Here is a 22,251-nt window from a genome sequence, read left to right as displayed (position 1 = left end):
ACCGACAGTGAGGCCACTGGTGACTAGCCTCCTTGTGCACTCCAATGATTCCTAATGTGAAAAAAGAAAATTTGACCCACCCATGAGCCCTTTACTGCTTACAACTATCACGGACCCTTCAGTGATAATCAAGCATTAAGATGGTTCATCAAGTAGCCCTGTGTAGATCTGCACAGCCTTTTCTGGTAATAAACTCTCAAAACAGGAAAGAAGTTTGAACATTAGAAAATACAGTATCTCCAGTGAGACTCGATCATATCACACAATCTTCTTCAGCAGATGGAGAGCCGCTATCATGGAATAGTAAATGATCAAATTTCCATTTTCTTGAGTATGTTATGGACTTGTTATTCATGTTAAGCGGAAAAGCTGTGTCCCAAACAGGGAAACAGCCTTGTGGGTGAGTTAAAGGGGCACTACAGTAATTTAGTATTGCACTGCCTTAAAGTTAGGAGATTCACAAGACACAAAGAGTCAAAATCGAAGCAGCAGAGGCAAAGATATGCTGACTTTGTCAAGCTGCAAAAACACTGGATTCTACGCCTTCAATGATGCAACTTAACCCTCAATGCTAGTAAACACCTGCATCTTTCAAACTCCATGATCCCAGTTTGTAACAAGCTTTCTGTTATAGGTTTTTAGTCTCTAAGCCACTATTTTGTTTGACTTGGCTCATCCAGAGGTACAAAGGACATTTTGCAAATGTTTTAACAGGGTGAGTAGTAGTAATGACTAGAAAACTGATCTTTGGGGGTAAAAATTGGTGGAGAACCCCTAACATGAAACTTGAAGACACTGTGTACTCACACCACATCAAGGCACATTGTCAATCAATAGTTTGCCCAATATTCTATCTTGGTTAAATAAATATTAATTATATGTACCTAGGACTCCCTAGAAAACAGTAGCCAACAGATCTGTGGATTGTCCTGGTGAAGTAAATTAAATTGAATTGATGTTCCTTAAATGTATAATCTGTCTATCTCTTCCTCATTTAAAGCTGCACCAATTATGAACAATGGGTCAAATGACTGAATATGTAATGTGAAAGGTAAAAAGTCCACAACTTTACAGTTCAGGTCTCACAGCTCTCATTAATCTAGTTTCCAGCAGCAGCTGTTTTGTTTTTTTTTTGGATAAACCCACTGTGCTCTTCATGCCCAGCACCAAACAGCAGACACACAAAGTTAGAGAGAAGCTAAAGAGCCAGGTCAAGTGGACAAAAACACAACTGAACGATAACATTGCTCTGTGCCTGCTGGATGTCTAAATAACCAACTCTTACCTAACACGATCGCTATATAAACTAAAAAATCTATTATTATATTAAATTTATTATTATAATATTGCTTTACATTGGTAGATAGACCTAAAACCTCTATCATTGCAGACAGTCTCTCCTGGAAGGCAGTCATAGTGTTGCACTCACACAAAAAGTCACAGGAATAGTTGTGTTGTGAATGAAAAAGGAGAGCTAGGGAGAGAAGTTCAAACCCTGGCTTCTTCCTCACCTTCACACAGCTGACTAATCACTGTATGGAGTGGGTGTGAATGTCAGCTCATCGGTGTCAGAAAGTTACAGAAATGGCCCTGTACAGACCACCCTGATCTGCCAGCACCTAAGCCCACAGCAGTACTGTGGCTGCAGTTGCTCAGAATAAACACAGACGGAGGTCCGGAGCTGTTGCTGTGCAACAAATCAACAAGCCCTTCATTTGAATCTTACTGACCCCTTTTGCTGCAGTTTAGAACAGGTTCAGCTAAACTCGATTCAAACAAGTTGGCATAAGATCTGCCTCAGAAAAAGCATTACAATGCCCCACACCTAAATTAAAGGGTGCTCCTTCTTCAAGTGTCTGAAGATCTCCTAGTAGGTTTGAGAAGCAGTTCCCAGGCTGAAACCTTGCAGAAGATAAAGTAGGAATAAGTGCTAGGCTTCAGAGTGGAAGGACCAGTGAAGGATCATGTCATTGTCTGTCTCCAGGAAACCAGAGGACACACTTAAACAAAATGGCCACATATCACATTGCAAACAGACCAGAATTGGTGGTGATGATCCTCCTGGTACTGTATGTAGCCCCAAGCAGGGGGAAAGCTAGGGCAGAACATCATACATCTGGTGCTAAAATAATTTTTGTGGTGGCCCAGAATAGTATAGAAAAAGTTTTGTTGTTTTTTTGTTCTATAACCAATAGTTCAATTTTCAGTTTGTGTAAAATATGTTGATGTAGCACGCTGAACACACCAGAATATTCTTGTATTACTATCAACCACCTACTTTTAAATCAATCAACTTAATCATCCCAAAGGAGCAAAACACTTGACATTTTTAAAACCAATTCAACTTTATCTGATGACAAAGTATCATTTTGATTGAGATCTCTGAGATTTTTTTTACTTACCTGGGAATTTAAGCTAATCAGGTTATACAGTTTTGGTTTTCTTTTGTGTTTTCTTTTGGGTTTTTTTTATTAGATACAGAAGAAGAACTAAATAGCAAGGTCAAAGGACTCTGATTATAAATGCTATTTTAATACTATTTAATACTATTTTCGTCTTTTTCAAGATTGAAGTGCACAAAATTTAGTTCGCTGAGGAGCCATTTGATGCCATCATGCTATTTAAAGAAATCCTGACACCTGATTAGATGCTGTAGTGTGTAGCAGCCAGTCAAGCTGACAGAAATATGAGCTGCTGCTATGCAACCACCACCTGCTACTGGTGCTGTACTACAGCATCTCATCCTTTGTGTTGTATTACCTTTGTATAAACAATGGCCTGATCCCATTTCAGCCTGTCTGAGAACAGTCTCATCAACAGACTGACTTGTATGCAGTAGATAAAAGGGCTCCAGAAAATATTAACGGTCCAAAAAAATTGGGATAACAGGAACTTGGAAAATCCTGAGGGAGCCATTCACCTGGCTGAGAATTTGAAAACAAAAGCCTTGATCTGCCTCTACAATCATGTTCTCCATCTCTGTAATTGTATTGAAGAGTAACAAAAGGCCACTGTCCTCCTGCTTCTCCAACTGTTGCGCTTGAATTTCTTCAGACCTCTACAAGCTTGTTAATACAGAAGTCTGGCCACATGACGTACAGGAGCTTTTAAAGGCCAGCATTCTTCTTCTCTGGTATATTCTGGCAGCCTGAGGAATAGAGTTATGGTGGCTTGCAAGCTCCCACGTCCCCACACTGATTTGATATACTGTACTTTATATCAGTCCTGTTAAATCATCAGTATTTGGAGCCAAGTCTGGAGCCAGCCAGAGAGCGAATTAAAACTCTCTACAGTAAGATGTAAACTGGATGCAGTCGGGAACATGGGTCTGTATATAAAAACAGCTTGACTTACCTCTACAGTACACAGCTAAACAGCCCAATAAAACTAATGCCATTAATTTGAATACTAAGTTAAAGTTTTCATTGTAATTGCATTATGTGTGTCCTTAAACCTTCACATTTCCTACCTCATAAAACATTTGCAAAGCCTTTTTTTCATGTTTAGAAAGCTGCACTCTAGTGGTGCAGGTTGTGATATGTATCAAATCTTCTATAAATGGGAACGGATATGACAATGATAATATAGTATTTTTTTCTGGAAGTCCAACTGAAACTGTTCAGATTAAATAACCTGAATGTGTGTTTCATATGAAAATACTATCAATCCCATATTGCCATGAAGCTGTGCTGCTCATTAAAGACCTAAGTTTGCTTCAGACAAAATGAAAAGCACTAGGTTCTAATGGTGGAATCTTGTGGGCTGTCAGTTTTTGTAACTCTCTGAAACAGATAATCTGACAAGCACAGCCTTTATCCAACTGTGTGCAGAGATGGGAAAGCAGGCTGGGTTTGAACTTCTATCTCGAGAGCTCTCTTTTTTTCATTCTTCATCCTTACATTACCGTCCAAAAGTGTGCACTGATATCCTCATTTGTACATGTCACTATGTCTGTCCCTAGGTAGGTTCTCTAAAGCATACTGTTAGCTTACTGTAATTTACAACATTCTCCACAATGACCTACTGCAGTGACACTGAAGGAACAGCTATCGCAGCAGTAACAAGCTAGCATAATCAACTGAGAGATCTTTGTCTCCAGATATATCTTTTATGAACACAGTACTGACACACACTGTCAACGCTAACCCTGCATCAATGACCCCTATGCTTCTGGCAATCACCTCAGTTGTTATGCATGCACTGTTAGAACACACAAATATTACAGGGATCCTGTCATTCAATCACTGCTCTGCAGAACTACTGGTGGTCAACTCCATGAGGTACATTTAACTGAACAAGCAAGCTAAGTCATCTATTATTCTTTAACATACCAGGGCTTGTTCAGAGATGTGACTGACTACAATTGATTGTTGCTAACATGGTCACACCTGAGACCACAACTACAGGCCAAGCAACCAATAAGAAATGTAATCCTTTTATTCAGAAATAAATAAATCATCAGAGATCACAATCTTTCATATTAATCTATTTTTTTTTCAAATAAATTGGTATCTTCATGACAAAAAAGCAGTTGATTTGCAGAACACATGGAACATATGTCTTTGGTATTTCTAGTCCTGATAGCATCTGGAATCATATTCAAGAACAACATGGACACTGTATTTGGATGTGATATCAAGCGGGCACTTGTTTTTACAATGGCATTTCCTGAAATAATCCATTATCCTTTTAGAAATAGGCACTTTTTCGTGTCCTCCTGTTACTGATTAAATGCCTTGGGTGGTCAGTGAAAGGTACAGACTAATTAGAAAACACTAATTAGAATGAATGGAATAATGTGAAAAGACCAAGAACAGGTGCAGTATCCTGCTGCAGCAGGATAGCAACAAGTATTCAAATCACTTAGTAATAGCACATTGTAAAAATCATTCATTAAAAGTAAAAGTTCAGTAATCAATATTTTTGAAATATTAGTAAAATATACCTTGTTATCAAAGGTAAAAGAACAAATTTGAAGAATTCCCAGTTAAATTACTGATGGATTACTGATGCACTGTTTTAATGCTGCAGGTGGTCCAGATGATGCTTCTCCATACAGTGTTAGGTAGTCTAAATTACATGACATTATCATATTGACGCTCCCCTCTTTCCATCAGTATCATGTTTGCACATACTGACGTTTCTCCATCAGCTTCTCCTCCAAACACTTAATCAGGATTGGGTCCACTTTCGGGTCAAATTTGTTAGCAAACCAGTGGCCATAGTTGAGGAGCCAGCGAAGTTCAGCAGCTCCGTAAATGCAAACACTCCGCATGTGTGTACCTGTGCAGGGAGGATACAGATTTCCTTCTAAATAGTTCCATTTGACAAGTCGTGTCTTACTCTTCAGATCTGTGATGTCCGGTTCTGACCTGGGAATGTGTCCTGGCACCCCAGGGACCCTGACAAGGGTGGCCCAGAAGTGTTCATCTGGTGAGTATGTGTCGGCAGACCATGCCAGAAAGTCCTTCACCACCTGGCTGCTGCTCATGTAATTCACAAAATCCCTTGACAGGACAAAATATGCGCTACCGATGAACATTTCAATACCATGTGGAGGAACATCTTTGGCCACTGTGGTTTTGACAGGAATACGGCGGTACTCATAAGGCACATTTTTCAGCTCATGCTGGAAGCTGAAGCGCTGTTTCTTGAGTTCACTGGGGCGACTGGACTCCAGCATGTTACTGCCATTCAGCCGCCTCAACTCCATCACCAGTTCATAGTTTGACTTGAGAGGAAAATCCTGGCCACACAGGTTGATGACATACTTCCACTTGACCTGTGACCTTAGCAGGTCAGAGATGCAATTGAGGTCGGCATTAAGCCTGCTGATGTGGGCGTACTCCACAGACTCCAATTTTGAGGCAATGAACACATTAGGAGTACACTGAGCCAGGTTCTTTATGGCCTTTATAAAGACTGGTGAGGACTTCTGGTCATAATGAATGCAGTAGATGTTGTGAGGTGCATAGATGGCATGAAGGATACGCTCCACCATGGGTGCATTCTTATGTACCACCAGGGAGTAAGCCAATGGGAAGCTATGCTCTGCATTTGACACTGGAACATCATTGTAACCTCTTGTTTTGATAAAGGTTTGACAGTCTGAGGTCAAACTGACAGTGCTATCATCATCCACGTCAACAATGACTTTCCGTTTTATCTCAAGAGCTTTGCCTATCTCCACAGGGTCGAGCTCGTAGATGGCGGTGCAGTTGATATTATACCTGTGGTTGTGGATTCTGGATAAACTGACAGTGATTCCATAGGGCTCAATGTAGACGCTGTCTCTCACTGTCACTTTAATGTAGACCAGCTTGAGCAGACACACCACCAGCAGACACAGAGAAAACAGGAAGCACCTGTGTCTCAATCTATGAAGGTAGTGGGCACATCTTATTTTCATTCTAGAAATGAATGGATTAAAAAAACATGAAAATGAATATTCTGACTATAGTATGTAGTTAACTAGTTGTGAGAAGAGCAATTAGAAAATTAAATATTTAAGTGATTTAAAATAAGAGACAGGATAACTTGAATTATCATTATTGAATTATGACTGTAATACACTTTTAGATATCTATATTGTTGGTAAGGTGCATGAAATTCCTTTACAAAAAAGAAAATCATTTAAATTCAAAGTCTTGGGACACAGCAATGCAACTTTCTTAAATTTATGTAATTTACTTCATAAACAACTTTTTGTTGATTTTAAATGAATATTTACAATAGTTTGTCCAATTACTGTTTAGGAAGCAAATAAAATAAATCAAATGAAATTCATATTTAGTAGAATCAGTTTCTAACTTACCTTGCTCTCTAAAGTGGTCTTTGAGCGGCCCTCGTGCCATGCAAACCTTCTCCACACTTCCAAAGAGCCTTGATATAATGACACATGTGTCTTGGATAAGTGTAGGGGAAAAGACAAAGAGAAATGAAAATAGAGTATTGTAGCAAAGCAACACCAAACTGATTTAACAAATTCAATACAACTGAGAAACCTTAAGCCTTCTTTATGAGGAGCAGTTTTTCTCGGAAATCAAACTTCTCGGTGCGTAATGCTTTCCTGCATTATGCATCAGCCAGTTCAGCGTCTCAAAATTTTCCTTTGGCCCCAAAAGAATCACATGATGAGGCACGGTGCCGTTCAACCACACACAATCCTGCAATAACTTCATCAAAACCGGTAGCGTGTGACGGCACATACGGAGGCGAGAACAGAAAACTTACCACATAACATGCGTAAAGAAAGTGCGCTTTGATAGAGCCGAGCGGTCATGAGTCCTGTCTGCTATGTCCCGAGCTCCATCTCGGACTGAAGCGACCGTTCAGAGGAGTGGCAGGGGGAGAGTCCTGATCGCTGTCCGCCCACTGCCCAGCCACATCCAGCACATCACCACCACTCGCTATATTTACCACCCACTCTCTAATGATTAACCCTCCTCAGCACGAGCAGGGGAGATCCAAGCAAAGCTACTCATATCTGTAACACTACTATCCGACCATCTGTCTGTCCAGTCTACAGTATACAGTATACCAGTGTAGGGCTGCAGCTATTATTTCATACAACCATAAAGCCATAGCTGACAGTTGCCACCCTGCTGCTGCTGCTGCTTTTGATCACACATCAAACCAGACACAGCTATTATTACCTGCATTATTTTTTTTATTGTTTTGGTTTAATGCTGGTAACAGTTAGAAAATACTACATTTAAAAATGAATGCTGTAAGAACCTGAACAATGCTCAGATGGAAGTAAAAGAGAAATTCACACTATAACATAAAGTTTAATATATAGTATGAAATGACAACCCTACCTTTACATTACCAAGCAGAGAGTGCTCTTTTAGGCTGATATAAATAGTTAAAACATGAACCTAAAGCACAAATACATAAAAATGGCAAACTTGTGTAATATGACAGAAATAAGAAGATAAATGAATGAAAATCTGAAGTTCCATTCAGTTTGAGAGGATCACTCAGTAGAGGTCTCATTTTACCCCCGTTCATTTTGAGTAAACTGATCATAAAATAAGTTCAAAAGTAAAGTGTGGCGAGAGTTCATTATAATTCAATTCCCCAGTCTTCAAACTCTGAATAGTCTTTCTGCAAGAGCTTCTCCCAGTAGCAGTCCATTATGGCATTTGGCAGCAGCTCGTCATCATCCACCAAATGAATTCTCTTGATTTTCATCAGGCGATTCAGGCTGGCTGCCACTGTAAAAACAGAAAAGGCATTCAAATATTCAAAGAGAAATTAAACAAATGTATAATTTGTTTTAATGAGGCTGTTTGCAACAGAGAACTCCAGGTGGGACTCATGAGGCAGGTGATTAATTATTGACATAGAAAAAGCCACACTTCAGTGACTTCAGCCTGCCCTCTTTATTTGTTTGAGTCACTCTGGAGGAAATATCAAAGGCAGGATGTATGTGGAGCTGAGGAAGAGGTTAAGCATGTCAGCAGATGGGAACAACAGACCTGTGGTCAGTGTCTCCTGAGTAGATCTATCACTGCAGAGTTGAACATCCTCCTCAGGACACATCTGGGGTGCGTTTCCTTCAGACTCCGTGTTCAATAAGTAATGAGACAAAGGTTTGTCTCTGAAAGTCACCTGGTGAAACAGTAAAAGGAATTCATCAGAAATAACTTTTTACACCATTGAGATGTCTGCTTATAAATGATGACTTATTCATGAGAGTGTGTCTGTAACTCTATGCTGGGTGGGATATGTGAAACCTGAGGGCCTATCAAATGTCTCTCAGCAACACTCTGGACCGTGCAACCATTAAACAGATCTCTGTAGCATTCTGCTATTTTTCATTTTCTCAATGAGATGGAAGAAACGGAGGAGGAGGAGGAGTGTGTTTGCTCGTGCACAGCTCCAGAGTGAACACTCAATAATTTACAGCCTACTGCTGTGTCTTGCCCCGTCTCCACAGACCCCTACTGGCAGGCAGGAAACAGCAGATGCCTTGTTCCACTTTAACAGATAAAGACGGAAAACAGTCTGCAGGAGCTGATTCTTCACAATCTACTAAACAGTCCTGCATTAACAGCTAATAGAAATGAACCTAAAAACACAAGTCACCCTCTCTTACCTATCTGTAAGGAAGGCAGCGTTAATCATCACCACTGTATGCATTGTACTGTCTGACAGTTCATTTTATTCATGATTCCCATTTTCTTAGTTTATCCAATTGTTGTATTCTTACCTTGGTTTTGATAAGCGCTAGATAAATAAACTTTATTAAACTAAATAAACTTTATGATTGAGTAATGTGAACAAGAACTTTTATTTATTTACTTACTTATAAAGGTCAAAATCATTATAAATATGCATACATTTAAAGTCTTGCAATTTTTCAAGTCTGTCTTAAAATAACAGACAGGCGCCCATATAAACAAACAGCCGTTATCATTCCTCCAGTTCATACAGGCCATTGAAAGATTCTTTTCCCTTCATAATACGCTTTTAATGTAAGTGATGGGAGACAAAATCCACAGCCGTCTTTCCAAGCAATTACGTATTTTAATGTTAACATGAATTAGACAAATCAAGGGGATATCTTACAAAGTTACAACCTTTTTAGTACAAAATTTCCTCTTTTTAGCACCTTTGTTCCACTGCAATTCAACAGGGAAACACTGACAAAAGATTTTTATATTAAAAACAGTTAAAGGCATATTAAATATGAAGCAGGCAATTTACAAAATAGAAATAACATCAACAAAAACAACAAAATAAGAAACATCAGTTTAAAAAAGTGGGGGAATATGCAGTACATTAGTGAGTTTTTTTAAAAGTTTCAATTGAACTGCATAATTAAACAATAAGAGGTAAACTACTCCAAAGATTAGGGGCAAAGACAGCAACTGCTTGGTCTCCTCTTATCTTAAAGGATAGTTCTGGTTGCTGGAGAAGTAGACGAGATAAATGGTTTATGCCTGCAAAATTCCAAACTGAAGGAATAAAATGACGAGATACAAACTGCAGGTTTCATGGACTACTGCTGGATGATAGAGAATTACATACTGTCATCCCTCACATAGCGTTTTACATGTTAGAATCACATTTTTCTTACCATCCATTTGATTCTGTGGAGGAGAAACAGTCTCTAGGACGACAATGTTAATAAGAGCTCAAAATGTATTTGTTGTGATTACACAGCTGGGATCACTCACATCTGTGGACGTTCCTAGATTTTCTGAGTGTAGCATGAGCAGGTCTCACTCTGCAGCAAAAGTTTTCCTCCTCACTTGTCAGTTTCTGTGAGGTAAATGTTCTTCATGTTCTTCCATTCTTCATCTTTCTTCTTCCATTTGTTTTAGCTCCTCTTGGTGTACTCCAGCTCAAATAAATGCAGCTGGCCATCAAAGTGAACTTGCCATTGTCCTCATGTTAGTCCATGGGGTAATCAGTAATTATACTTTGTTTTCTTGAGTTTCTTTGGAACACAGTGTAACCGCGGTGAAAGCCTGCCTCACACATGTTAACAAACCAGTGCACATGGATGAATATGCAGCGTTGTTAGGTTAGCCAGCGAGCCTTCCCAGATGTAGTTCCCTATGCAGTTAGCCATAAAGCCGCTACCAACAGCTAGTTTCACTTTTGTTCAGACTCAGAAGCAAACGTTTGAAATGATTAATGTAAAATCATGTTTGTTTGGAGAGCTGTAGGAGGCTTGTGCAGCTTGATCCCATATACGTTGTTTTGAGCAAGTACTTGTTTCCCCGAATCACTATTATGGAGCTGGAGAGAGCAATGTTAGCATGACCCATAAAGCCACAATGGCAACATTTATGGGAAATGTGCCAGGTTAAAATAAACCGGAATAGTCCTTTAAGTTCAGTTCTGGGAACCTTCAGTCGGTCTGGTTATCTAAGAGGCACTAGAAACTTTCAATGTTTACTGCACCCCACAATAAGGAAAGGAAAGGTCACAGTCACCAAAACATTAGGAATCATCTTCTGGAGAAGATAATGATCTACAACAAAGTTCATGATATCAGTCTGTATTTGTCGATGTATTGCATCTTGCTCTGAACCAACATTTTGCTCAAATGGACAAACTGACTACTGTGTCAAAAAATGCTGGGCATTGTGGTGGCCGAGTAGTTAAAACACACGTCAAATACTATGACTGCAATGTCTCAATGTCCCAGGCTTGATTTCAGCCACGTACCTTGTTGTATGTTGTATGTGTGGGTGTGTTGTTTCAGATACTGGCGAAATAATGTCATACAGTTCAGGAAGCCCAGTTAGAGAAATAGATCCATGAGTTTGAAGGCTTATAAGATGCTAAAACACTACCTTAGTGGAAAGTTATGACAGAGACAGTCGTTTGCCCACTTTCTCACCAAGTTCAACTTTGTTTTTCTGCATCAGGAACCCCGCTGCAGTAGTCTCATTGGAACGAACGAATGCAGTGCTTTTGTCTGAACGTGGCCTCAGGCAAAACCACCAGTTTGTGTAAGTTACAACAGAAGGCCAACAGATACAGTGTTTCCTGTTTCTCCAGCCATTCTTATGTTTTGAGTGTTGTGATAAGATTAAAGCCTTGTGTCTAACCTTGTCCCAGGCGTACGTTGAGCTTACAGGGATGTAGTTACCAAAGATAGACTCCAGCCAGCGCTCTGGAGCCGAGTGCAACTTTCCTTTACTGTCCTTTATCGACCCATCCCCCCGCACATTAGCAAGGTGCCAATGACCCTAAAGGATGCAAGACAGACAGGTTGTTTTATTCATTTAAGACATGACATTTTCTTTTCAGGACAGCAGTACTGGCAAAAATAGCCTAACAAAGAGCAGAAGACAGGTTTATCAGCCAATGTCCAGGGCCCCATTCATACATAAACTGTAGAATGGCAGTCAGCAGCTGGCACTCGCTGCAGTATCAGACAGTATCCGGCATCCAGTGATACCATAATTAAATGTGAAAGCTCCACATCAAATGTGCCAATGGAAAAATCATTTTCATGGAGTTTGAGGATTTTTTTTTTGTTTGTGTTGTGTGATGTCTATATACATGGACCACATGCTATTTTTACCTTTGGTTTTTTACCTTTTTACCTTTAGGAAAACAGGTTTAATTATGTACAGGTTGTAAGCAATTAAGTGTGTTTGGTGACAAAAGAACAAGATGAAGACAAGAATTCAAAAAGTTTAATGAGGAGGAGATCTTTGCCTCACCTTCAAAAACAGCTGTAGAACACTTCCAGATGGCATTTTCCCTTCCTGTATGAGCTTAGAGAGGTGTCTGCTTTTGTCTTCAGCTCTTGTCTGTATCAGTGCATTCTTTCCTTTCATCTGAAAGTTTATGTGTTGCAAAGTGTTTCCTGGTTGTGGAGGTCTTCTCTGACCGCTGTTGACCTTTGTCCCCTGGGTTGGTGAGGGAGCAGGAGGTCTTTGCACGGTAACATCTTTGGCATTGCTTGAAGGTGCTGATCTCAACAGGCTGGCCTGTGTAACTGGCTCATGGCTTTCCTTTCTTTGTCTGTCTTGATTACAGTTGTTTGGAAAGCACATGTGCACCTCCCTACCTTTAGAAGAGGCAGCTCTGGAAGCTGGAGTTGAGAAGTGATCTGGCTGCTGTCTCACTACTGGACTGCCTTGATATATGGGAGACCGAGTGGAGAGTTTGGCCTTCATGGTTACATACACCTCTACCAAATGCATTTGCTTCTGGAGGATCACCACTAAGTTCCTCTGACATGAAGCGAGGGAGATCAGTTGACTTTTCAACACACGTTGCCGAAGGGATTCAGACACACTCCTGGACCAAGAGTCAAACAACACAGTTATTATTTGGGGAACTGGTGTGCTGGTGCAATGATAACAGAAACCTTGAGTGGGACTGTGATGTCTTTCCAAAAGCTAGTAATGGATAGCAACCACTATGCTTTTTAAAGCATGAAACTAACTTTTAGCTTTTAACTTTGTTTTACCTTTACTAGACAGATGGCAGTGAATAGAAACAGGTAATTTCAGCCATTCTTGATGTAAATTTCCATCCTCTAGAAGGCTGTTAAGACTTTTAGCTGCTGAACAACAAGCAACACTTCAAGTATTCTCAGAAGTTATGGCAGGGGTGGCTCATGCTAAAGCTTCCTGCATATTTGATTTGACTTTCTGGTGTGACCTAATAACAGGTACCACCTCAACATTCAAATAACTCAAAAAGACCAAGGAGACAGAATTGAGTCATTTTAAAGCACAGGAGGGCCCACCATCACCCTTATCACCCCAAAACTCATTTTTCTTGTATTCCAGCCCTTTAAAGTCATAATGGCTACCTCCAGTCATCTCAAGCTAGTTCCATCAACATGACAATGAGTTCAGTGGCCTCCAAGGTCACCAGATCTCAGTCCAATAGAGCACCATTAGTTGCTACGTTCTTCACACCCTGTGCACTGTTATGTGCACTGTGCTGGGGGCTACACACCCACTGCCCAAAGGTTGATGCCCAGAAATGCCCCGAACACAGCAAAAATAATAAGAAAATACAGGCTGAAGGCAGCGTCTCTGCAGATACGGACACTGTCAAAACACTTCTAGCGGCTCATAAGTGATGATTGAGAGGGATTATTTTTGTATGAGTCTATACACTGTTTTTTTTTTAGGAAAATCCTACTCATTCTGCCTTTAAGTAAATAGTTGACTTTCATTTATGTAATTTTGCAACGTTCTGAACACACAGTAACTTTTACTGCTGACTCACAAAGCCTCTTTTCAGTAAAGGATGAGAGAAGTTCATGAACTGACCAGTACTTGTGGGCAAGATTATCCTTCTCCAAGTGCTGTTTGGCGAGTATGTCAATCAGCACACACTGGATCTGTTTTAGAGCTGTATGATATTTGTCTGAAAAACAACAAAGACTACTGTGAATTATACACATTCAATATTCTATATTTCTGGTTTTCCTCTCTTTGAAACCTTTGGTCTATAGTAGCTATATCTCATACTCTAAACAAAGCTACTTTTACATATAATTTCATTTGCATTACCAGCTTGAAATGCTTTGATCCTGTTGACCAGTTATGGTGTGTAATTCTCTCTGAGTGCACTTCAAACATTAAAATATAAATATAAATGTAACTGCTGCTTCAGTATAGCAGGCTGGACTGTTTGCTGCTGCTCTACCTGCATCCTCTGGTTCTGTTAGAGGCCAAGTCAACATTTCTGTTTGCTTCTTCCCCACCTCCTCCAAAACCTCTCTTATGGCCTCTGAATGAATCAGCTATAAAAAAAAACCAAACAGTTACAGTTAATGAACGAACAGGAAAGTTGTAGAAGCAGTAAAGCTTTTCAAAACTCCTAAAGAGAAGGATGGCTTCTGATGATTGGACCTGTGCCACAAATGGTTAAAAGACCCTTTCTGTCTGTGTACATTTAATCCAGCCTCAGGTCTAAAGGTATCTTTAAAGAGCTCTCACATTATCAGTGATGGTGTCTTTCTTTCTCAGCTGAATGTCACTGGGCTCTCTGGCTCCATCTCTGTCACCTGAGTCTCTGGACTGTACATTTGACGTGTCACTGCGGCTGGGACCGAAGCTGTTCTGGCAGGAGAGCTGCTTGCGGCCCTGAACCTCTGAAGATGTGTCACCTGAAAGAATCCTGCTCTCAGACCTTACCTGCCATCACTCTAGGACATCCAAAGTCTTGAAATAAGTAATAGATCCAACACAATTTATACATAGATTTTGACACAAATCGAAGTCTAGTTAAGTTATCTAAATTTTACTGTTTCAACTTGAGAATCTGTGCAGTGAAGTCCCACTGCATTGACGAAACTAAAACATCACATTCAGGGATTACAATCCTGTGGAGCCCCCAAAATCCTGGTGGGAATTATTTTGTGAACTACTTTTGTGTTTTCTTACAATATGTTTTGCATTCCCTCTGATCCTTAGAGGAAGGATGAGCAGTATTATGATATAATATTAGATGTTATGTATCAGTTACAGCCTCTGGTTGTGAACACAGAGTGAGCGTGTGCACCCTCAGCTGTAGCTTACTCAGTCACTAGTCTGTATCATTGCAGCCTAACAGAGACTAGTTCAACTAGTTCTCTACTCTGTATTATAACAGTCTGCTGTTGTGGCCATCATTCCCACAGGCTATAGCTGTGATTATGACAATAGGCTGTTTTTGTTGCTCTATATGGATACTTTTTCATTTAATGTTAATGAGCAGTATGGGTAGCCACAGTACATAAACTATAGCCATATTCATAGCATCATAGCAACAACCACACAGTTAGTCACAGTCACTGCCTCAACCATGGTCCCAGCCAGTGGCATCTGCAGTGTGTTACCCTAAACTGGCAATGTATTCTAACTCTCTCAAGGACACACTAACTGTTCTGGATCAGGGGGAACGTAATAAGTATTGCAAGGGAATGCATGAGTAGTGGGGCCTCTGTACAATCCCGCTTCCATGTCTTGTGAGTTAAAAGAATATATGTTATTAGTCTTTTAGCACGTCTAACATTACCTTTCCTTCAACAAAACAAGCAAAATGTACTTAATTTAGACATCTTATATTATATGTCTTACTATTGGGGAAGCTGTTTTTTATCTTTTACTATTTTTCTTGACATGATAGTTTAAAAGCCAGGACAGGGTAGCACCCCAGTAGCCAAATACTTACTGTGCATGCCACATAACCACAATGTCATGTCATGTCATGTCATGTCATGTCATGTCATGTCATGTCATGTCATGTCATGTCATGTCATGTCATGTCATGTCATGTCATGTCATGTCTCTCTCTCTCTCTCAAGTACGTCAAATTCAAGTACGTATAAAAAAGTAGGAGGAAAAACAAGTACCACAAAAGTAATCATGTAATCAAGTAATCATAAATAATATAAATCAGTAATGTCAAATAAAAATATTGTTATTTTCAGTGTGCAAATAATAATATAAAATTTGCATTAATGTTACACTGTCTGCCAAAATATGACTAAATACATAGCTTCTGTTTATCACTAGCTCAGTATTTGTTGTTTACAATCAATGTAAGCAAGTATGGCTGAAACTGAGTCACCAGTGGAATCTCAGAGGCCCTTCATTCTTTATTCATGAATGTACTGTTTTTATTTTGTCTGTAAAACAGTGTAAGTGTGTGTATACAATGGTATATATGCTTGCCCTAATGTGTGACTGGCAAGAATGTGACACTATGGCTATTTTCTATGCATTATAATTTCTGTGTCTCAGAATAAAATGCACAGATCACATTTGCCCTACGATGAAAATGAGAACAGACACATTTCTTCAGTGCAGTTTGGAATGTGTAAGGTAGCTTACCAGGTTGTCTGTATTGTGCAGAGGCTTCACCAGTCTGCTCATGTACCACAGAAGATGCTTGCAAAGTTAAGAGCAGTTCTTTAACATTCTCCTCCTCTGCCATGTCCAATGCACTGAGGCCACCAACATTCCTGTCTCTGGGGTTTGAGCCATATTGGAGGAGAAGCTTCACTACCTACAGCACACATATACACATTTCACAACATCTTGTGAGTAACCAAAACTTTCAAGAGCTTGTGTTTTTTCAAATGATACAAAGGAACTACTATGAATCCCAGAGATTCTGCTCTGCATCCAGTTTTGATGCTACTGTGTTCACTGGAGACACACAACATTGGCAGCCAATAAGGCCACTGGCAGCTCATTTTAAGATGCTATTCTGTGACAACATTAAAGTTTGATGTGACTGGTTCTGCCCCCCCCCCCCCCATTCCAACTGATACTAATACACTGATCTGCCTATTGTGTACCACACACTGCACTCATGTGATGCATCACTTGTTGATATCCATACTTTCAGTGAAAGTGGGGTTGTACCTAATACCTGTCCACTCAAGAGTACATACCAGCATAATGCAGTATATCACACAGATATCATGCACTGTAAGAATTAATTAACACTGTACTCATTAATATATATCATATTCTCTGTCTGTCTGAGTCCCTCACTATGTTAGGATATGTGTGTTTGGGTTGTGAACTGTTTGTTGGGACAAAAGAGGACAGTTGAGGATGTCACCTTATAGACCAGACAACTTAATCGATTAGTCAAGATAATAATCATGATGTCTATAACAACTTATAACCTGTCATGAAAAGTAATTAGAGCAATCATTATGGAGAGCAAATGATCTAAATGTTGATAGTGGGCCCCAACATGTCAACTGACTCCATCACCATGTTAATGGGGCTTTTCTCTGGAAAAAAGGCGGAAACAAATTGCATACTCTCTAATAACTGAGGTCACCACTGAGAAAGCCTATTGTATATGGCTTATGGTCATATTCATAATGTTCTAATCAGACATTATAACAGATTACAAAAGTTTATATCATCAATATATAATGTATTACAAATATAGAGAGCCTAAATGAAACTCTAACTTTTGGGTTCTGAAGAAAACTGTATTTAAAAGCACACTGACATGTTATAACACAAATGACTAAACATCCAGCCCTAAAACATAATGCTGCTCAACAGTATTTCAGGTCAAGGACAGAGTAGAGAAATGGATCGTAAACCTAAGGAACATGTTTCAGTTTTTCAGAGACTGATAAAAGAAATTCATGGAGGGATCACACAAACAGTTAACAAAATTTACAAAAGCCTGTGAAAACGTGGCTATCCTGAAAGTGACGCCACAACTTTTGCTCTCTTTGGATGTATGGAAAGTGTTACAGAAAAGAATTTCTCCATCACCTGATAGTGTCCAGAGAAAGCAGCATCATGTAGGGGTGTGACACCATCAAAGCTTCTAGCATTAACATTAGCTCCAGCCTTCAACAGTTCCTCAACCACTGCCTCGTGACCCACAGCAGATGCCTCATGGAGAGCTGTCCAGCCTGACAATTCAAGTCAACATTTCTTGACAACAGTTTGGAACAGTTTGTGTGTTAAAGTGATGAATGGCAAATAAGTGATGCAACAAACCTGCATAATCTTCCATGTTGACACTGATCCCAGCCTGAATGAGCGCTTTGATTCGGGTCAGATCTTTTCTCTTGCATGCTTTGTGAAGGAGAGTCTCTCCCTTTCCGTCTCTCTTGCGAAGTTGTATCTTTCCGGGTTTCTTTACATTTGCTACTTTGAAGAATAAAATCAAGATATAACATTAGACGGAATAATACTTTCAATGTCATATACATGATGTTTCAGGAGTCTCTGACTTAATTACCTGATTGAGATGCAGAATCAGCATGGCCTGCTGCAGACTGGCTACAGCAGGATATCCTTGGATCTGCCCCTGGATGGGCTGCTTTCAGTTGATTTATCTCCATCTCCACTTTGTTTTTCTGCTCCTTGTTTCCATCTTGTGAAGCTAAATCACTTATCTCCATGTCCTCAGCTGCCCCTCTGCTTTGGCACGCGTAAGGATCATGCAACAGGCTTATAGAGTCATCATCTGAAGATGATGCATCGCTGTTCCTCTCATATTCCTGATAACAGCTGTCAGTCATTCTAAAATGTCTCTTGAAGAAAAATACACATTCAGAAAAGCAACAGTTTTGAAAGTATTTCCAAATTCCTCATACACTATTCTGCTTGTTGTGCACATTCATACTTTTCTTGTTTTGCTATATCATCATGAGGATGAATTAAAGAAACACAATAGTCACAATAGGGAAAGCACTGTTTGATGTCAACTGATAAACTTGTAGAAGACATCAACCCCATTCATTAAACCTGCAATATCTGATTTTTGGTTCATCTGGGGGAAGCTAAAACAAGTTATGAACATAGCATTGACATATCATCAGCTTTTAAGTTGGCAAACTTGTTAGCAAACAGTTGCTTATTTACAGATCTCGCAGTTACAGAGCAACATTATCATTCATTTGGAAATCTCTTTCTGCTCTCTACCAACTGCTGAGGGAAATATCTAGTTCTTTTAGCTGCTAAATGCCCCACTATGTTCACCAGCTAGTCTACAGCTCACTGTGTCTGTTTGCTGTTTGCTGCTGAGCAGGTAGTGAACAGTGTGTTTTCAGAGCTTTTTCTCTGAAAACAGGTGCCTGCTGGAGCCATAAGCAACATTATATGAGAGCACTGAGAGTGAACCAAAATGTTGGGTAGCCACAGTCCAATGATAAAAAACTCACTACTGTATAAAGATCCGTAATGCTGAAGGGAGCTGCAGAGTGGCTGATGGTTCTCACACTACACAGTGTCACCTGATAAACTGTAAAACACATAGATTATAGCAGCTTATAGGACTAGTGTGTAAGATTTAGTGACATCTGCTGGCGAGGTTGCAGATTGCAACCAAATGAAGACACCTTTATGGGTGCTGGTGTCCAGGTTGTGTGTCGAAGCTGCACAATGATGAAAGGCTCAGCCCAGACATAGAGAGCAGAGGAGAGGCTGCAGTGTGATAATAAATTACACCAAAACATTAAAAAGTACCGATAACAGAATCAGTAACATCAGAGCTTATCAATACTATGGTCTTTAATAAGTTAGCCCCGGGTTCAGTATCCATCCCTAGAGATAAAAGTGCACATTAAACAAAACTGCCATACCTTTGATTATTTTGGAGAAAATAAGACATATAAATCGGTGCATATACAATCGCAGGAAGCTGGAACAAGCATTGATATCTGGAACAACGAGCGTCTCTTTCCCTTGCTGTTTAATCGTATACAAAATGGAAAGCGGAAATATGGTGGCAGATAAAAATCTTTTTTCTGCTAGTGGTAAAAATAAACAGACAATGACAGAACAAATACATCACTTTTGAAGGAAATCCATCTGTAGACGGAGCTCTTGCACCCATGCTCCTCCCCTCGGCCTCCCCTTCCAAGCGTGTAGGAGAACCTACAGTGGCTGCGAAAAATGCGTAAGGGCCTCTCTAGAGCCAGAGTTTGGTTTGTCTGTTCTGGGCTACTGTAAAAACATGGCGGTGCAACATGGCGGCCTCTGTGGTATGGCACCCGTTCCCTATATAGATATAAAGGGCCATGGTCCAATGGGCCCAGTCCATTCCACTAAAAGCCAGTAAATCTTACACATTGTTCCTTTAAGGTAGATGTTATCTGTTGTTCAGGTATTGGGAGGCCATCCTCTATTTCAGAGCTACAATACGTTGGTAGATTGAATTGCAGGTGTCTTAAAAAGCATATTTTTGGCTCTGCAAAAAAACTGTTTATCTAAGGATTTACTCTCTGGACTGAATTATTCACCTTGTGAGGACTTGCATGTGTTGTCAGTGTGGGTCTTGTGAGGGTTTGATTCTGTTGCCCCTCTGATAAGACAAATAGACTAAACAGAGTCAGCTGGACTTAGCTGGACTTGTGTAATATAAGCAGTGAGAGCCCCATCGAAGTCCAATGATTCACCCTGTTAGAGCAGGTCAATTCCTTCCTCTGTCCTGCTGTTGCATATTATAACTTGAGAATGGATGTTTCTCTCAACCTTGTCTAATTAGACCTTTTCATAGCTGACAATGCAAACTCTGTGCCATCCTTCACTGCTGATACATTATATCCACTGTATTATTGTTCACAATTGGTTGTCAAGGATTAACTTGAGTAGAAGTGCACTGATGCCATTTTTAGAACATGAGCATTTAGCATATTAACAATACAGTGCTTCAGATGGTAACTGTGTACTTGTTATCTAGACTCAAATTGCCACCACTGAAAAAAGATCCATGCAGCATGAAAACTGAACATTTTGTGCATTGGCACTATTATCATTGTCTCTGGACCCACAGCAGCTTTTGAATCATCAGACCCACCTGGTGGTCAAAAACTGAATGAGGACTGAGATAGACATGTACTAGATGAACTTATCCTTCCCTCGCTGAGGATCAGACCTTTAAGAGGCTCAGCCACTAATGAGAATGTGACACACATACAGTGCCTTGCCAGAAAAACCCTGCTAAATCACTAATTTCACTGGAAAACAATGAATACATTAATATTTTTCTATATATTATAGAAAGCAAAGACTCAATCATAATGACCAGAACTTTCTAAAGTAAAAGATCAAGTTATAGCAAAGCAGATATCAGGAGAAATGTACAAAACGTCTCTGAACCACATGGGGACAGTCCACTATATCAAGCAACGAAAGAAGCATCATACAATACAGATATTGTCAGATCAGGCCGTCCCTCCAATCTGTGCATCTGGGCAGGGCCAGAGGAAAACTGATAAGTGATACCAGTTAACAGTCTGAGACCCGAAACAACTTTGAAAAAGTTCAGTGGCTGCAATAACAGAAAGAGCGCACGAGACACATTTTCTGTTCCAATGCTTCAGTTCACTGTCCATACCATAAGGCCCCATTCTATCAGAATAAGAAACATTGTGACCACCTTTAACTGAAATAATAAAGTGCATCAGTTAGCTTGTTAGGTGGCAAGTGTGCAAGCAGACTTGCTAGCTAGTGAATAACGTCAGGTAATGTTCCTTGACACTATTCACACCATGGAACGATAACCACACACTCTCTAAGTCTTAGACTTTGCTATAACTCAGTGACCCAAACAAACAACGTTAACTAACTTTAACAGTATCCATATAAATTGCGATCACACATTGCCATGTTTAAAATCTGAAATTAACAAATTTACAAGCAAGCTAATTTAGCTGAGAGATTATCTAACGTTAGCCGTTAGCTAGCTAGCTTGTGAGCTCGCTAATAAACGTGACATCTGAAACTATCGGTAATTAACATTATGGCTCGTTCTGAAAGGTGTCTGATAACTTCTCCACCCCTGAGCCTCAAGTCAAAATCATTTTAATACATCGAAGTAACTGCACAGTAATAACGACCAATTTCACTCAACGTTCTCTGTCAAAACATTCAGCAATTTTATTTGCTAACGTTTCAACTTACTTGTCTTTTCTGCGCCGTGACGTCTTACATTCACAATTTAGCTATCTCGCGCGCTCAGGTTGAAACTAGAGGTGGCAGGAAGAACGTTGCTGATTTTCAATTTAAAAGCATTTAAGCCCCCAGACGAGTCCGCTAAATGGAGGGCTCAAAATGATTTCAGAAAATAATAAAAGTTATCATTTTTTTAAGGAGTGCTGAGATGAAATTTAGGTGAGCACCCCTAAAAAGAGGCTAAAATCGCCAAGGCATCCAAACCTGAAAAACAGATATATATATTTCATGATATACATGCAGGAATTATAAGTATTAAAAGTATTAAAGTATTATCGAAACCAGGAATCTTTAAGGACTTTCATAAAGCTTTGAATTATTT

General features: G+C 39.8%; 2 protein-coding genes across 5 annotated transcripts; both read right to left on the bottom strand.

The window, feature by feature from the left end:
* Positions 1 to 4,478: 4,478 nt before the first annotated feature.
* Positions 4,479 to 7,606, bottom strand: LOC121904680 (beta-1,3-galactosyl-O-glycosyl-glycoprotein beta-1,6-N-acetylglucosaminyltransferase 4-like). 2 transcript variants are annotated; one of them, XM_042422535.1, is made up of 3 exons: positions 7,005 to 7,606; positions 6,815 to 6,904; positions 4,479 to 6,410 (listed from the first exon to the last, which is right to left on the bottom strand). In XM_042422535.1, the coding sequence occupies exon 3, from the start codon at positions 6,407 to 6,409 to the stop codon at positions 5,120 to 5,122; it is 1,290 nt and encodes a 429-aa protein (XP_042278469.1). In that variant the 5' UTR covers position 6,410; positions 6,815 to 6,904; positions 7,005 to 7,606; the 3' UTR covers positions 4,479 to 5,119. The 2 variants fall into 2 exon arrangements, with proteins under 2 accessions (XP_042278469.1, XP_042278470.1); XM_042422536.1 differs by having other exon boundaries at positions 6,815 to 6,882; positions 7,234 to 7,606.
* A 95-nt stretch (positions 7,607 to 7,701) lies between these two features.
* On the bottom strand, positions 7,702 to 21,978 carry LOC121904677 (ankyrin repeat domain-containing protein 31-like). Of its 3 annotated transcripts, XM_042422529.1 has the most exons (12): positions 21,879 to 21,978; positions 18,211 to 18,503; positions 17,967 to 18,119; positions 17,736 to 17,878; positions 16,317 to 16,491; positions 14,439 to 14,608; positions 14,146 to 14,242; positions 13,767 to 13,863; positions 12,195 to 12,777; positions 11,574 to 11,714; positions 8,484 to 8,616; positions 7,702 to 8,219 (listed from the first exon to the last, which is right to left on the bottom strand). In XM_042422529.1, exons 2-12 carry the CDS (start codon positions 18,491 to 18,493, stop codon positions 8,068 to 8,070), a joined length of 2,127 nt encoding a protein of 708 aa, XP_042278463.1. In that variant the 5' UTR covers positions 18,494 to 18,503; positions 21,879 to 21,978; the 3' UTR covers positions 7,702 to 8,067. The 3 variants fall into 3 exon arrangements, 2 of the variants coding, with proteins under 2 accessions (XP_042278463.1, XP_042278462.1); XM_042422528.1 differs by lacking the exon at positions 21,879 to 21,978 and having other exon boundaries at positions 7,703 to 8,219; positions 17,967 to 18,116; positions 18,211 to 18,505; XR_006098278.1 differs by lacking the exon at positions 21,879 to 21,978 and having other exon boundaries at positions 8,128 to 8,219; positions 11,615 to 11,714; positions 18,211 to 18,505.
* Between the last annotated feature and the right edge of the window lie 273 nt (positions 21,979 to 22,251).

The sequence above is a fragment of the Thunnus maccoyii genome, chromosome 9, assembly GCF_910596095.1.
Source record: "Thunnus maccoyii chromosome 9, fThuMac1.1, whole genome shotgun sequence".
NCBI classification, from domain to species: Eukaryota; Metazoa; Chordata; class Actinopteri; order Scombriformes; family Scombridae; genus Thunnus; species Thunnus maccoyii.
Note: the sequence above shows the minus strand (reverse complement) of the source record. Positions and strands in the feature narration are given on the sequence as shown.

What these genes read in the sequence shown, in the direction of transcription:
- LOC121904680 (XM_042422535.1), bottom strand. Translation starts at nt 6,409, where the DNA reads ATGAAAATAAGATGTGCCCACTACCTTCATAGATTGAGACACAGGTGC.
- LOC121904677 (XM_042422529.1), bottom strand. Translation starts at nt 18,493, where the DNA reads ATGACTGACAGCTGTTATCAGGAATATGAGAGGAACAGCGATGCATCA. An exon ending in TGCACAATACAGACAACCTG is followed by an intron (nt 14,609 to 16,316) that starts GTAAGCTACCTT and finishes GGATTCTTTCAG; the next exon opens with GTGACACATCTTCAGAGGTT. An exon ending in TTCTACAGCTGTTTTTGAAG is followed by an intron (nt 11,715 to 12,194) that starts GTGAGGCAAAGA and finishes TGCATCCTTTAG; the next exon opens with GGTCATTGGCACCTTGCTAA.